The sequence below is a fragment of the Salvia hispanica genome, chromosome 3 (genome assembly GCF_029641045.1).
Source record: "Salvia hispanica isolate PSC_SH4W2 chromosome 3, Shi_PSC_v1, whole genome shotgun sequence".
Classification (NCBI taxonomy): domain Eukaryota; kingdom Viridiplantae; phylum Streptophyta; class Magnoliopsida; order Lamiales; family Lamiaceae; genus Salvia; species Salvia hispanica.
Window position 1 is genome coordinate 35,207,380 of NC_142694.1, and position 17,003 is coordinate 35,224,382.

Genomic DNA, 17,003 nt, shown 5'->3' on the forward strand with positions numbered 1-17,003 from the left:
CGACCTTTGGTTTATCATTTTATGTGTACGTTAGTATATAGTTGGCAAACATTGATCAGTTGAGTCTGTGTTCGATCTCACAAGTTAGTTATGGTGTTTCGATCTCCGGAAGAGATGATGTTGCTTATGGTGTTTCGATCTCCGAAAGTGATGTTGCTTGGAAGTCAGTTTTGCCTTTCAAGTTCGACACAATATGAAGCTTATAAGTCGATTTTTAAGTTATAATAATCTTGAGATTAAATGATACTTCACAACATTATACTCTCTCTTATTTTACCATTTCTTCATTTAGTTCATTTTTATAAAACGAGTGCAGAAAAGTGACAGAGACTTCTAAAATGGAACGGATGGAGTACTATTCAGAATCCATTTTTGATATTTCAAGTTCTAAATAAGATGAATGTCGTCAGTTTTGATCTAATAAGTTTAAGACAAGATATGGTTGAGAATATTAGACGTTCAAAAATCAGATATGGTGTTTTGAGCTCTGTATAAAAATGCGTAGTTGACTGTTGACATATGTGATCTTAAATTATTTATAATATCTATATAATATATCTTTTTGGGAGGTTTTGAAAAATCATTTTATACTGAGGTATGTAAATGCAATTAATATGAAATTCAGAAATTAATTCTAATAAATAGTACTCCGTATACGTGAGTTAGTGAGTGAGTGGGAAGTTGAACTCGACGTTGAAGAACTGCATGGAGCAGCTCAATCTTGCTCGGCAAGATCAGGAGCAGAGAATGCGTGATGCTGTGATGCAGACATCTGAGGAGTTTGAGAAATCGCACAAGAAGCTAGAGGAGAAGCTGTCTGACACAAGAAAGCGGCTAGCAAGCCTAAATTCTGAGAATTCATATCTCAGCAAGGCTGTAGCTATGAAAGAGAAATTGATTGAGGATCTCAATAGTGTCAAGATTCAGACACATGTCTTCATCGAATCCGGACCACTGGAAGCAGCGCATACTAATCCCTATTGTGCTCGCAGGTTTTTCTTTTTTTCTCTCTCTTTCTTTCTGAATTGTTTTTTCTGATGATTGTCGTCTGATTTAGAGAATTATTTTTGTGCGAAAACTAGGGATTGCTGGAGGATCTGTAGGATTGTTGTCAAAACACAGAAATAATCCCGGCCTTTCAGCGATTTTAGCTATATATGCTTCGAATTTCGCTATCATCGCTGGTTGTTACTGCGGTAAAGTTACTCTTTTGATATTCATAGCTTTTAATGATCGAATTTGATATTCATAGCTTTTAATGATCGAATTTGATTATGTTGATTTTCGATGGATCGTGTAGCTTTTCCATTTCCACTTATGCTATTGTTCACTATATTTGGTAATCACAAATTTATGATAAAAAACATATTGCACTGTGGATTTTCTTCCATCGTTATTGATTTGAGGAAGTAAATCTGATCATTATTATGTTGAAGAAAAAATCAATCTTTATTTGACTGTATATAGGTAAAGATTAATCGGATAACACTTATGTTTGGATCATAACATCAGTATGTCTATTGTGATAATCATATATTTAGTTAATTTTAAAGTTAATGTAGTGTATAAAGAAGTTTTAAAAATGATGAGTAATTATCCATTGTATTTAATTCTTTATTGTGATAGATTTTTATCTTCCTATTCCATGATTTATTGTTTAAACATTATATTATATGATTTGTTTCAAATTTATTATGCTTCAATGTTGATTTGTATAGATTTTTTATTCTTATATAACTAAAATTGTTACTCATATTGTTCATTGTTAATATTAATTCTAATTTGTTTATTAATTTAAACTTTAAAATTAATGTTTTAAAAATATATTAATCTGTGCATAGCACAGGGGAGTTTTGAAAATATTTACAAAATTGTCATTTTATATTAAATATTATACCTTAATTAAAACTTTGTTTGAATATATTTATTCAACTTAATAAGCGTCAGTTATATAGATGTGAAAAGAATGCCATTTAATTTAAAATTAAAAGGAAAGCGAGTGGAAGGTTTTATAATAAGTGGGAGATTTTATAATGTATAATTAACGAGTCATGGAAGTTTGAGAAGCTGTTGTACCGGAAGAAAAATGTGTGGAAAGTGAGGGATAAGAAGGGGAAGAGTGAGAATGTAGGGGGTAAAAAGAAGAGGAAGATGCGTGATACCGTGGAGGAGGATCATCGACATGGAGTTAAGAAGTGGAAGGTTGATAAGAAGGATAGTGTTGGTGAGCAGTGCGTTTTGTCAATGCCACCATTGAGTGAAGTAAGTTCCTGAATTTTTTTGTTGATTTACAATTTGTGACTTATTATGTTTTCAATTGATTGCTTTTGCCATGATAATTTGTGAGTGTTTGATTAACAGATTGAAGAGTGGCTAAGTAGCTGTTGTTGGCTATAGGTTGTTTATTGATTGAAATGACATTAACTATCCATTGCTTGGTGTTATAATCAGTAATTTTTTGTTTTCAATCAACACTTATTAACATAGGGATTAATATAGAAATGAGAAATCTATATAAGAATACTCTTCCCATGAAACAATTCTTGTATCAAAATTTCTCTACGACGCATGAGGAAAAGCCAGGTCTGCTAAAATATGCTGGAGATGATGATCTCGATTTCGCGTTCACCGTCAGTCGAGATAATTGGGAAACGACGTGATCACTGCAAATCATTAACGCGATGGCGAAGCAGCGATCGCAAGCGAGGAGGATAAGAAAGACGGGGATACGAACTTAGCGTCAAAAAGAGGTGTAATGTTGTGGCGGTCGTCGAACCGAAAGGCGATGCGTTCTCTTTCTCCGATGAGAAATGGTCAGCGATATCTATTGTAAGAAGGGGTGATGCAAATCAGAAAGATGAATTTCGTTTGTGCGGCAGCGTGGAGCATAGTGATAGATCGAAGTGGAGGTTGGGAGAGACAAAATAGAGGCGTATTGATTTAGGGAGATTCTTTGACCTTATAAATTTATAGCTTAGTAATGGTCTTTTTATGTTGCTCCAATTATTTTATTGAATAGTCTAGACTAGATGATCTTTTTAATTGTTTTAATAAATAAATTTGATTACGAATAATTTATGAGTTTAATTTATTGATTTTTTTTACTCTAACTTAAATATATTACTAGATGATATATTATGAATTTAATATATTTTTAAAAAATAATATTAATAATAAAAATTATACTCCATAATATATAAATCCTAAAAATAGAAGTTACAGGCCAAATGGTATGTTAAATTTGTTTTAATTACAAAATCTGTACGTATTGAATCAATTATATATTTAATTATTTCATGTAAATATCTAGAAAATATGTTATTTTTACGCATTGAAGTCTTGCCGAAAATAACGGCATTTTCTATTCGAGTACCAATTTAAATCATTATGGAGATGGGTGAGATTGATTTCATTGGCTTGGAGGGAGCGAAATTCATGACAAAATTTTGGTATATCGCGGGGAAGGAAGAACGAATTCTCTTGGAAATACAGGTCTAGACATGGCATTACAGAAAATGGAGAGATTCATCAGAATGAGTCTATATTCTAAAGTTGTGAAGGGATATCTACCAATGCTCAAACGGCCAATTTGGATGTCAAATCGAATGGAAGGTCAAATTTAATGCAAAAATTATTTTAATTTTTTAATCATGATCGTGAATTACTATTATATTATTAGTGATTGAATTATAAAATTGTACCTACAATTATTATATAAAAGAAAATAATTTACAATGGACTACGCCAATACACTTCAAATATCTTTCATTTAAATTTAAATTTTTATTAAGTTATTGATACCGTAGATATTGACTAATCATAAAATAGATATAAATAATTTAATTAAACTATCATAATGTTAATAATAATATGTATGTATATTTTTGTCAAAATCACCAATCAATATATTTGTGTGTTATTTTTATTTCTTTGTTTGATTTTATATTTTTTAATAATTATTTTTTATTTTATATATTTATGATGTCAGATTTCATACAATAATATTTTTATCAATTTATAAAATTATTTTACAGTATAAAATAAGTTTAAATAAAAGAAAATGGATCATGCAACGTACGTGGGTGATACTAGTATCAATTAAAAAAACACTAGCAAGTACCCTCAATTCTGTCATATCTTAAATTATTTTTATAAAAAAAAATTCTTTTTATTTAAGATATGATGGTGTACTGAAGGTACTTTAAGCGAGAAAAAATTCAGTGGTCACGACATACCAAATGGCGGTGTGACGTGGTATGTCCCACTAATAATCTTTTAACATGTGGATTAATAAAAGCCCCACTAAATACATTCATTTCTTTATAAACATGGATATTATTATTAAATTTGGAAACTACCTAAAATAATTTAGGAGTTCCTATATTTTATACTACTACTATAACTTAATATACTTTACGTTTTTTTGACCAAATTTCTTGCCCATGACTTATAAATTGTTTCAGCCTTTTAGTTCTCAATAAGAACATGAATTTAATAAAATAAAATACTCTGTACATGAAATTTATCAAATAGCAGTGATTTCCGATGAGTGATTATATTAATTCATTCTTATAGCATTATTGTACCATTTTACATGTATGAATAATTATACTCCATTAAATATAAAGTTAGCTAATGTAATTATTAGTAAATGATCTGAAAACTACTTATATTAGGTGTACTCATCTGTCTAATATAATGAGTAAATTCTAAAAACAAATATACCGGAAATATACTATAATATTTCATGTATTTTATTTTAAATTCATATAATTAAAAAGGACGAAACAATTTATAACTCATAGTGCAAAATTAGAAGTGAGTATAAGTTCGAGCTTTTAGGTTTTGTGAGTATAAGTTACTATAGCAACTCCTAAATTATTTTAGGTAGTTTCCAAATTTAATAATAATATCCATGTTTATAAAGAAATGAATGTATTTAGTGGGGCCTTTATTAATCCATATGTCAAAAGGTTATTAGCGGGGTATACTACGTCACACTGCCATTTGGTATGCCGTGATCACTGAATTTTTTCTCACTTTAAGCACGTACCTATATTATGTGGCATATATGGAGTATTTTTTTATACATGTAATATGTTAATTGAAAGTTAGCCAAGGATAAGCAATAAAAAACACAACCACGAGGAGAGTGCAAGAAAATATCTCGACGATGAATAACTGAAAATAAGGCTTAGAATCATTTATTATAAAAGAAAATAAGGTAAAGTCTGTGTACAAGTTAGTGCAAACAGTTAAATTATGAATAAAAGTTGATAAATAGTGGAATAGTAACAAAATATAAAATGGATTCATTAGCTCAAAAACAAAACAGTTAATTAGGTAAAAATAAAAGTAAAAATCTAACAACTTAACAGTTACCATAGTGGCAGTGTAGTTATTTCAGCAGCCTCTTAGTTTGTCTACTTGTGATATTGAGAAGATAGAAATAGTTGTAGAGAAACCGTGCTCGGTCGAAATCGGTAATTCGTGAGATTGAGATTCTAATAAAAAAAAGTAAAATAGATTATTTCATTGCTTGAACCAAGAGAATAATAGGGGAGTGATCAATTGCTAACTCATCATTTAATTGCTAACTACAACTAATTTAAGGCCATAGAATTTTAGAAAACGTGTGGTCTACAATTTGCCACGTGTAATTTTCATTTTTATTAATTAAATTGGAAAAGATAAAAAAAAACAAACTCCAAATTAGGGTTTTGGATGAAAATGTCAATATAGTGTTCTGAAAATATCAACACAATGCTTTGAGAATGTCAACGCAATGTTTTAAGAATGTTAAGTCATTGCTTATATTGACATTTTACGTGTATATTATATTGACATATTTTATATAGTGTGTTGACATTTCTGTTGTACGAAAAAATTAAAAAAATTTGATTTTTTTTCAAATTTTGACATCGAAACATATGCATGTAGGATATCGTTGGAATCCTTATAAAATTATCTTTAATTTGATATATGTTATATGAATTTAAAGTTTTGGGATTTCTTATAAAAATTAGTTATAACTAATTTTGTAGTTACTTGACATTAATACCCCTATTGATATTTTTTGGAATTAATTCTATGGCCTTATTGACATTTTTTATTGATCGTATTGACATTTCAGGATTGATGATCTAGGCCTTTAATTTGAATATCTAATGACTATTATTTAGTTGTAGTTAGCAATTAAGTATTGAGTTAGCAATATAATACTCTTCGAGAATAATAATAGTCATTTATAATACTAATAACTTAAGGAGAGCAAGATAAAAGATATGGAAAAGATATGCTATCTCTAAATTATTTAACTAGATAATACAAGATACGAAAGAGATACGACATCATTAACGAAATAGCGCCAATGGATCGGTTTCTAGGCTGAAACAAGGAGAAAAAATTCAGTGGACCCGACACACCACGAGACATGATGATGTGGTGTGTCCCACTAATTAAAAATTGACAAATGGAAGTATTAAGAATATATAGATTAAACTATATAAGGTATTTAATTCTTATATATGGAATATAATTTTTAAATTAAAAAACTTTCCATATTACAATATAATACTCGCATATACTACATAATAATATTATTTAATTTTTTTCTATCATATATTCACATCATTTTAAGACTAATTTATATTAAGTATTTTTTTTATTTTGTGTAATAGTAAAATAAAATTATATAAATACTTTTAATTTCATGCCTATAGGACTAATATGACTAATTATGATTTAGTATATTAACAAATAGAGTATTATATTTTTATTTGTAATTTTTTCATATATAAATACAAAATGAAAAAAATAGTAAACTTAAGTTAATGCATTGTGATTATTTGAGAAACACACAATACTAAGTAATTAATTTATTTTGTGTAATGGTAAAATAATACTATAAATATTTTTATTTTCGTGCATAGTACTAACACGATTTATTATGATTTAGTTTATCATTATGTTTTTGTATTTTCTATTTTTTTTCATGTGTAAATACAATTAGTTGTACTAATATTTTTCATATATAAATACAAAATGAAAAAAAGGTAAACTTAAGTTAATGTATTGTGATTATTTGAGATGCATACAATACTAAGTAATTTTTTATTTTGTGTAATGGTAAAACAATACTATAAATTTTTTTATTTTCATGCATACTACTATCATGATTAATTACGATTTAGTTTATCATTATATTTTTTATTTTTATTTTTTTCATGTATAATACAAAATGAAAAATAGTAAATTTAAGTTAACATATTGTGTTTGAAGAGTTTTAAATTTTAGGATTTTATTCCATTTACAAGAATTAAATACCTTATATATAGTTTAATCTATATATTCTTAATACTTCCATTTGTCAATTTTTAAGTAGTGGGACACACCACATCATCATGCCACGTGGTGTGTCGGGTCCACTGAATTTTTTCTCCTGAAACAAGACACCCGTTTTTCGAGATCGGTTTCAAGGCGCAAACTGGACACCAGTTTTTCGAGATCGGTTCCAAGGCTCAAACCGGACACCCGTTTTTCGAGTTCAGTCATAACCTCAGTCTTCGCCTTCTCCTCCGCCTCCCTCCGTACCGCTCTCTCCAATAATACCTTCACCACAGCCAGTTCCGCCTCCAACTCTCCGCTTTCTCCACCTCCAACTCAGCTGAATTCTGTTTTCTTCTGCTTTCAGCATCTCTAGCAGTGGGCCCACCGAGGGAATTCTCACACCGATTCTGATTCCGAGACTGATTTTGTTTCTTCGCCGTCATCGCCATAAGTAATTGCAAAACGCAGCCCAAATATCAACCATGCCATGGCTCAAATAAATCGAAATACTACCTTTTTTGTTGTTAAAAAAGTTAATTTGGGAAGTTTTTCAATATGGAAATTTCTCTCTTTCCTTTTATTTAGGATGTAAAAACATATTTGCAATAAAAAAACATAACCACGAGGAGAGATGGCAGTTACCATATATTCTTGATAGTTTGTACAACTTTTTGATAGTCACAATGGGTGACTAATCCGACAAGCAGAAACATGATTTACAACAGAAATGTACATGAGCGTCTCAACCGAAATTATCTGATGCGGTTCAAGTGAGCGAATGGCTCTGACTTCGTCTTTGGTGCAGGCTTAGCAACTTCGGGCGTACCAAAAACGTTCCAAAATCGAAGAGTCTCGTCTCCTGCTGCAGATGCAACCGTGCACCCATCCGGGCTCTGAGCCATGTAAAGAACTCGGGAGGTATGCCCCGTGAGCTCAGCCATCTTCACCATTGACGGGTACTTCCAGAGAGTGAGCTGATTGTGAGTGAAACCGTGTGAACTCAGCAGCTCACGCTCATTTTTGTTCCACAGAAGAGAGCAGACTTGTGAGCCGGTGTCAACAGAGTTCAAGCACGAGCCGGTGTGCGTGTTCCAGAACTTGATGCACCTATCTCCAGCACCTCCGCCCGAGGCCAGCAGATTGCTCTGGAAGGGACACCACGCGAGTGCTTTGACAGCAGCAGTATGCTCCTCGAGCCTGTGAAGCCACTGGGTAGGAGCATTCGATGCTGCCATGGATCTGTCCCAGATTTGGAGGACGTTGTCGTTTCCACCACTAGCCAACTGCTGCCCGGACGCCGACCACTTAAGCCCACAAACTTCTTGGTCATGTCTGGTGTAGGTTTCGACAATGTGAGACCTCACTCTCACATCATTGTTGAAGATCTGACCATCCTGACCTCCGGTTGTTAGGATGTGATTGTTCCAGTCCATGGCACCAACTCGCGATCTGTGCCCTCCTTTCAAGGTCCTCAGCTGTAACGGAACAGAGTGAGCATTCGATTTCTTGAAAGATAACATCAACATATATAGTCACAAGCACTCACCAGTCTGTTAGAGGTGGAATCCCAAAGCTGAACTTCTGAGTTGTTTAGACCAACAGCAATATGCCTTCCATCAGGAGCCCATTTGACGCTGGTAACCGGGCCACAGTCATCATCGATGGTAACAAGTTCGGAGGTAGCCCCATCAGAAGCATCCCACAGATAAACAGTGTGCCCAAGAGCGATGGAAAGAACATTGCTGCTGCCCCAGTCCAATAGATTCAAATAATAATCATCCATCAGGGGCATCTAGTGTCCTCTCAGAAGTCTGCACAAACACACAATACACAAAGTTAGATAATCTAGTAGCACTCAAAATTCCATGTAAAAGATGCTCTTCATCAGCACGAACCTGGGGAATGTGACGGCGTGGCTTGGCAGATTTGACTTGTTGAGCCGCGGATGAGAAATCACTGGGAATTGCGTCTACCGGGGTTGGTGGTTTGTTCTTGAAAGCCAAAATCCGAGTTCTGTTCATGTTGAAGGTTTCTGCAAGCTGCTTCTTGTATGCTTCCCTTGATGGAGAAGAGCTTGTACACGGGTTTTCCTTACCTGTAAGCATGTAATTAGCATAATCGAAATCCATTGCCGACCTGTTTGGTATGAAGCGATCCAACTGCAAGAACAGGAAGCAGCAATTAACAACATGCACAAACAGTCAATTAACAAAAATCCCAAAAAACTGCCTAATACAGCACAAATTCAAGATCAACCAAACACTTCTAAACTCTATGCAATCAACAAAATCAAGTTTTTAGTGGATATTTATCGGAACCCCCCAAAACTGCAAGATCAACAAGACACTTCAGAACTCTAGCAGACGTTATGCAATCAACAAAATCTAAACCCTATATTGCAATCCCAAAAATTGACTGATAAATCAAACACTTGTATATTCTAGCAGGAATTGTGCAATCAAGCAACAAACAAATCGATGTATTAGTGGATCTACATTGAAATCCTCAAAAGTTGCCTAATTCAGCACAAATTCAAGATCAACCAAACACTCCTAAACTCTAGCAGGAATTATGCATCCAACAAATGTGGATCTACATTGAAATCTCCAAAAAAGGTTTAATCAACCAAACACAAAAGATAAAAAATGACTACAAATTAGCAGATACAGAATGTCACAAAACAATTTAGGGGGGGAAATAGCATACATTCTCCTTGGAATTTCTTCTTTGAATGAGCGCCTCTTGCAGCGGGAGATGCGACTTACTCTTGTTTGGTGTGGAAGATGAGTTCATATTTCCTGTTTCCATATGTTAGCAAAAACAAATAACACCAAAAATATGCAAATATAATGCGAGTAGAGAAAATTAATCTAAGGGTAAATCGGAGCCTGCAGAAGAATTGATCAGTAAAAAACAGTTCAGAAATAGGATCAATTAGTGTAATCAATATCAGAGACAGCAGATTGTGAGCGAGTTTTCACGATTTGAATGAATTGATTGTTGGTGGGAAAAACTAGTTGAATTGAGGTGTTTATATATTGGTTGAATTTTGTGATTAGGGTTTTTGCGGGGGTTTTGGGAATGGAATGCGGCGGCGAGTAACGGCTCATTTTTGGTGGAAAAGAGCCGTTGGGATTTCACTTCACTTTTTTCTATATTACAATATTAGAATTAGAATTTATAGTAGGGAGTAATTGTCAAATGAATTTGTAATTGTTTGATTAATTACGAAAGAATTAAATTTTGATTTGTATCACACTTTTCAAAATTGAATCATACACCACGGAGTTTGCAATTTTCGTAATTATCTCATTCGTCTTCTTTTCGGTGAAATGCATGATAATGTAGTAATCGGTTATAAACATGTGGCAATATTATGAGGGCTCGTTTGGTAGCGTTTACGGGATTTACTCAACTTATTAGATTAATGTTAATCCTACATATTTACATAAGTAATCCCTATTAGTAGTGCGTTTGGTACAAGTCCCTTATTATTCCCTCCGTCCCGCTTAAAGATGACACGTTTTTCTTTTTAGTTTGTCCCAACTAAGATGACATATTTTCTTTTTTGGAAATTTTTTCTCTCTAATTAATACACTCAACCACTTTTTCTCACTCCTATTAAAATATTCATCTTTCTTTATCTCTCTACTTTAATACTTACACCCACCTATTCTCTCTCCAATTAAACACTTTAACCAATAAATCCTAAAATCTCGTGCCGGCTAAGCAACGTGTCATCTTAGCCGGGACGGAGGGAGTAGTTTTTACAATGACTGGTAGCCATATTAGACTATGCTCATTATTTGTATAAATTACTGTGGAGACATCCTTGCCCCTACTTTACAAAATGAAAAGACATTTAACCCCTCGGCCATCCTTAATCATCTGGTTCTTGGCGCGCATAAAATTTGGTGTTCGCGCCATCTCCATATCAGTTCCTCCATATATCGCATCCCATTATCGCATCACCCCCAGCCGGTTAGAATCAGCCTCCCGGGTCTATTATTTCGGATGGCTACTAAGAGACATCGTAAGCTCAGTCACGATGGAAGTCCCAGTGGTATAGCTGTATCCATTTCATTAATCCTCATTTATTGGTTGTAAAATGTGCTTGTATTTAAGACGTTATTTTCGCAGATGGTGGGAGTGGTGGACAAAAGAATACGACACCTGGATGACAAGAGAAGCTGCGTAAATGATGAATAAGGACTAACATTAGTTTCTTGTATGAACAGTTTCTAAACTGATGTAACCTTTTCCAGACTAGGCCTGGCGTCCTTAGAATCGAGAACAACGAAGGCGAGTGCAGCTGTGATTGCAGTCCACGACATATTCAGGCCGGCCAACAAAGATATCAGCATTCCTAAAGTGATGAGATAAACACATGCCTTCCACAAGACTCTTTTCCACTTCTTTGGCAATCCTAGCCTTTCTTCTGCAAAACTATGACACTGGACTCCGTTCACAAGATCATCCGAATCTCCAATCTCTTTTGAAGAATCTGATTTTCTGTTTGAATCAAATCGCGAACTAAGATCTCTTTCAATTTCAGATCTCCCCAAACTCGCCCTGTCGCTTAGCCCCTCAACTTGATCTATTTGACCATTGGTGCCAGATAAATTACCACGATTCCTAAGGGTCGACTCCACATGATTCATCGCTTAGTGAACTGAAGTGAGATGTGACATTGTTGCAGGTGAGAAGCGAGGAGAAACCACATCATCCTCGCCAACAACTTGCGATGCTACGGACCGTCTCCTCCAACGTTATTACTACGGCCTCCGTCTTCTTTCTTTTACGCTGCCTGTCGTTAAGCATCCTACAACAACAGAGTATGCACAGACAATCAATAATTGAGGTTTCAGTACGCCAAGGATATCCTTCTCAAACCCACACACAGATCTCCTTTTCAAACTCACACAGAACACCCAGGCAACAATTTACAGTAAACCAGCAACAACAGCCATTCGTCCTAATGGGTTCGAACAATACAGTGGCTTTGGACGGCTGGCTGTGCATCTAAAGGGTAGTGTGAATTCATATACGCGGACATCGTGTACATCTAATGGGGTACTCTGCAAAGACTAAAGCTCAGTAAAATCCATTCACACAAACAAATTGCGTCCATACATTCAATTCAAATCTTGGCTCTAATAATTCATAGTTCTTTAAATTAATCCAAATTAGAGTCGGGTAGGTGCTCTGAAATAGGTTCTACAACAGTAGATCATTTTGAAACTGATTCACAGAGCGTAGATTGCTACGCCGTACCTGGGGTTTTCTGTGCAATCGATTAAGTTCCTGTACTCACACTGTGATGTAGACAACGAAAATTATGAAGGTAAATTGGGTATGTAGCTGCACAAAACGAAGTTGAGAAAATATAATACCTCAAGATCTGTGATATAGTGAAATGCAACGATCGGCGAATCTAGTATGAAACTCCGCGAGATCCAAGTATTTTGTGTCGGGTCAACCGATAAAATCGACTTCTACCAAAGTGTAAAGTGTTGAGAAGAGAAGATAACCGGAGAAAATTCCACCTTTTGCGTGGTTGTATGGGTTTTTATGCCCTACCAAACGAGCCTTGAATATATTAGGAATTAGCCCCCTTTCTTATGGTGATAGTACATGTTTATGTAGTTAATGACGTGTTTGAAATCGAACGGCAATTCATCGCATTGTCTTAGAGGAGATAGAATAAGATAATTACGAAAATGGAAATTGGTCTCTAAAATCATGAACTTTGCCCAAAATTTGGTATTTCCCATGAATTTTGAAATTGGTATATAATATCACGAACTTTGCATTTTGTTTGGTATTTCCCAAACTCACTCAAATAAGATATTTTCATCAAAATCTTATTTAACATAGGCAACCGTGATATGTTTTATAATATTTGAAACCACTTTTTAAGTTCATAACATGTAGCATAAAAAGTCGCGTTGAAAACCACGTTGATTTAATTGTGTCAAGTATGATAAAAGTCTCGTAAGTTAGTCAAATATAGTAATAAACATGCAGTGGGAAAGACCAAACAAAATGCAAAGTTCGTGATATTATATACCAATTTCAAAGTTCATGGAAAATACCAAATTTTGGGCAAAGTTCATGATTTTAGAGACCAATTTCCCTTACGAAAATTGCAAACTTCTTGATTTATAGATTTAGTTTTTAAAAATGTGAATGAAACTGATCCTAGTTTGTTATTTATTTGACAATTTATCTTATTTTTTATACTCATAAATATTCATGCACTTTTTCTACATAATTTGTAGACTTCGTATGATGAAGACGAAATCCAGCTTAATAATGCAAGAATGCTACTGAAGAGCTTGTGGCATTTTAAAGTTCCATCTTTTATTGTTGAAATAAAATGACATTGGTAGGATGATCATGTTAGCTGTAAGTGGTGCGTAGGGCTAAAAAGGATAATTTGGTCCAAAAACAATACTCTATGGGCAGAGAGGGATCACTTACGGCAAACCCTAATCCATCTCCTAATACATACACACATACATAATAAATTATGGCGGGGTCCATCACTCGTGTATGTGTGTATGTATTAGGAGATGAATTAGGATTAGCCTTAAGTGATCCTTACTTAGATGGGGTGTGTGGTAATATCGAATAGCTTAGAAAAAGCCCATTTGTGTGATTCTCGAAGACTAATTTCATTTTGGTACATGAAAAGGCATGTGACCCGGCAAAGCCCACATCAAAGTAAAAATTTGAATCATAAGGGGTTTGGTTGAATGGCACGAGACTCCCCCATTCTAAAAAAAATTGAATCAGGCCCACACAAGACTTTTTTTATGCCTCAGACATTGTGTCAAGAAATGTTTTTATTTCTAAGACTCCCCTCAACTTACACATCATCAAGCTCATACTAGCATTTATCTGCTCTATGATTCAAACTCAGTTAAGGATATTTTGAGCCTTTGTCAGAGTAGATACGCCTCACACAATGTATGATAATACAACAAGAACTGTGGCTTGGTTGATAATCACAAAATCTCAGCCTTTTGAGTCTTCGCGGGGGCATAGAATAAAAATTGACAATTAATTGAGAGTTAAAACTTAAAAATATCAATGCGCTTTTAATACTTTGTCTTAACTCGCTTATCAAACAAATAAAGTCTTTCTATGTACACTTCTAGTTCAATTTCTTGGTACCTTTTTCTTGTTAGGACAAAAGTCGAGACTGTCAGGGCAATGTCATAACTAGTTGGTGTGTTCAAATAATCAAAAGAGTTTATAAACCCTATTTTGATTGCATTCACTCGATAGAATCCAATTGTGATACAACACAATTCAAAAATGAAATAAATAAAACTATAAAATCTATAAAAAGAGAAAAGGGTGGGGAAAAAACTTATTAGATAAAGGTATTAACAATTAACATACGAACATGATTACCTTTCACAAAATTTTTAAAATAAAAAAAAATCATAAATACAAAAATATTTATTATTGAATCTATTTTAGAGTATTTAATTTAAACTATTTTCAAATGACTAATACCCGAAAATATATGAACTTTATATACAATCAATATTGATATAATGACAAAATACGTGATTTTTTTAGCGTGTAACCTATTTTTCACACTTAAATATTCTAGCAAAATTAAATATTACTCGCAACAGCTAATAATCTATGTGGGGAGGTGAATAATGTTGGATATTTTAGTGTAATTAGATTAATTTGATTGATCAGTATCATCATAATGAGACATCATATAAGTCTGGAAGTGCGGAGTGCACGCTTATTTGAATTCATTATAATAACAGATGAACAGGGGTTCGGGGGCAGCGCCCCCGGGTAGCGGGGTCCAAGGGGCGGCAGCCCCTGGCGGGGTCGAGGTCAGCTTGAAAATTTTTTATTTACAACGAAGTTGCTTTGTAAGAAATTCATCCGAAAATGTAATTTCTGAAAGTCAAATGACTATTTTGTAATTTCGAAAACTTTTGAAAATCAGTTAAATTCGGTTAAGAACTTAACAGATGCAACCTTTCAAAATTAACAGATGCAACCCTTCATCTTATTTAAGAACTGATCAATTCTTTTGGTTCGATCTAGTCTTGAATATACATATGAAAATTCTGATTTCTCTGAATTTAATCCGATCAAATATTTTGGTAGAACCACCGAAATTGATTTGATCTGAAAGTGATTTCATCACGACTTTCAGATTATCCGTTCCGTTTTGTTTAATATACTGAATCTCCCCAACAAATAAGAAGGTGCGGTTCAATGTGAGAGGTTATGTGAATGGGAAAATAGGCAAGTCACGATGCTGAATAAGCTGGAGAAGTGACCTTGTTGGTAGAAGCAACACGATCGAGAGGAAACGAGATGAATTTTATATTCGGTCTTGATGGAAACATACCACCTCATCTGTATCGTTTTGAATACTAGTGTTAACACCTGTGCTATGCACAGGACAAAATATTTTTAAATAATGAAGATATATTAATTTAAAATAAAGAATATAGAGTAAATAAGTATAAAAATATTTTTACAGATAAGAACTAAATAAAATAAGTATTTGTAATATTAAACACAACAACAAAAAAATATTTGTACAGTTGTACTTCTCTCAAGCCACTCTCAATGAAACATTTCATATTTTAGCAGACGATTGTATACTATTTTAATATTTGATATGAGTGTAATATAAAATAAAAGAAATAACAAAAGAGGAAATGTGTGGATGAAAAAAAATAAGACATACAAATTAAAAAAAATGTAATACTACCATTTACAGAAGAATAAAAAAAACAAACTATTTGAAGGAATAAATAATTCACCAGTTTCGATTATTTATACAGTATTTTGTAATTTAAATAATTGATCAGTATTATCTTTATCCAAATATACATGAAATATAATTCATTTTATTATTTATCCTAGTGGTCAAATTTCTAACAATAATATTGCATATATCACAATATTTATTGTAATAAACTAATAAAGCAAATGGATATCATGAATTCTTTTAGAAGAATTGAAAGAAAGACGGTAAGAACAGTTATCTTAAATAAAAATAAATCAAATAATAATAATAATAATAATAATACATTGCTAAAATTATGAAAATCAATTAATATATTATCCTAATCCAAAATTGGTTTCTATAACAAATAATTCAATTATCTCTTCTCTATTCGTATATAACTTAAAAAAAAGTGGGATGGAGTGTTCTTCTTCCTTTATTATCTTAAATACTTTGTACTAACTTTTATCGTATATAAGTTTATACAAAGTCTACAGTTAAAATTAAAAAGAACATTAATTATATACTACTCCTATATGAACACAAATTATATGCTATATTAAAAGCCCAAAATTATAGCCCAATTAGAATACAATAACTAATAGTATTCCATGAAACCCTAAAACATGCGCCTGATTTCTCTCTCTCTCCCTCAACGGTACCCCAATCCTTCCGCCCTGCTACGCGCCGCCGCCCGCCCCGCCTCCCTCCCTCCCTCCGCTTGCCCGACGACACAGTTCGCCGGCACGCCTTGCCTCGCCGTCCACCGCCCTGATTCACCACCCACTTGCTTCCTCCACACTCGCCACTGCGCCACACTTCATAACACTCTCGGCCAGGAGCTGCCCACCGCCGCCCTCTCCTTTCCTCATCTCTCTTTCCTCCGACCACC

At 33.5% G+C, this 17,003-nt stretch overlaps 1 protein-coding gene and 1 pseudogene across 4 annotated transcripts; both read right to left on the reverse strand.

Moving 5' to 3' along the window:
• Positions 1–7,935: 7,935 nt before the first annotated feature.
• LOC125210992 (cell division cycle 20.2, cofactor of APC complex-like) lies at positions 7,936–10,462 on the reverse strand (annotated as a pseudogene). Its single transcript, XR_016136502.1, has 4 exons — positions 10,036–10,462; positions 9,225–9,488; positions 8,876–9,140; positions 7,936–8,804 (listed from the first exon to the last, which is right to left on the reverse strand). The product of XR_016136502.1 is annotated as a cell division cycle 20.2, cofactor of APC complex-like (transcript).
• Positions 10,463–11,022: 560 nt separating this feature from the next.
• LOC125216440 (uncharacterized) lies at positions 11,023–12,855 on the reverse strand. 3 transcript variants are annotated; one of them, XM_048118149.2, is made up of 4 exons: positions 12,723–12,855; positions 12,604–12,644; positions 11,586–12,151; positions 11,023–11,502 (listed from the first exon to the last, which is right to left on the reverse strand). In XM_048118149.2, the coding sequence occupies exons 3-4, from the start codon at positions 11,988–11,990 to the stop codon at positions 11,458–11,460; spliced, it is 450 nt and encodes a 149-aa protein (XP_047974106.1). In that variant the 5' UTR covers positions 11,991–12,151; positions 12,604–12,644; positions 12,723–12,855; the 3' UTR covers positions 11,023–11,457. The 3 variants fall into 3 exon arrangements, with proteins under 3 accessions (XP_047974106.1, XP_047974107.1, XP_088923905.1); XM_048118150.2 differs by lacking the exon at positions 12,604–12,644; XM_089067779.1 differs by having other exon boundaries at positions 12,604–12,854.
• Positions 12,856–17,003: the final 4,148 nt, after the last annotated feature.

Coding starts and splice junctions, on each gene's coding strand:
- LOC125216440 (XM_048118150.2), bottom strand. CDS start 11,990: ATGAATCATGTGGAGTCGACCCTTAGGAATCGTGGTAATTTATCTGGC. Junction 11,503..11,585: donor CCAGGCCTAGTCTGGAAAAG/GTTACATCAGTT, acceptor CTTGTCATCCAG/GTGTCGTATTCTTTTGTCCA.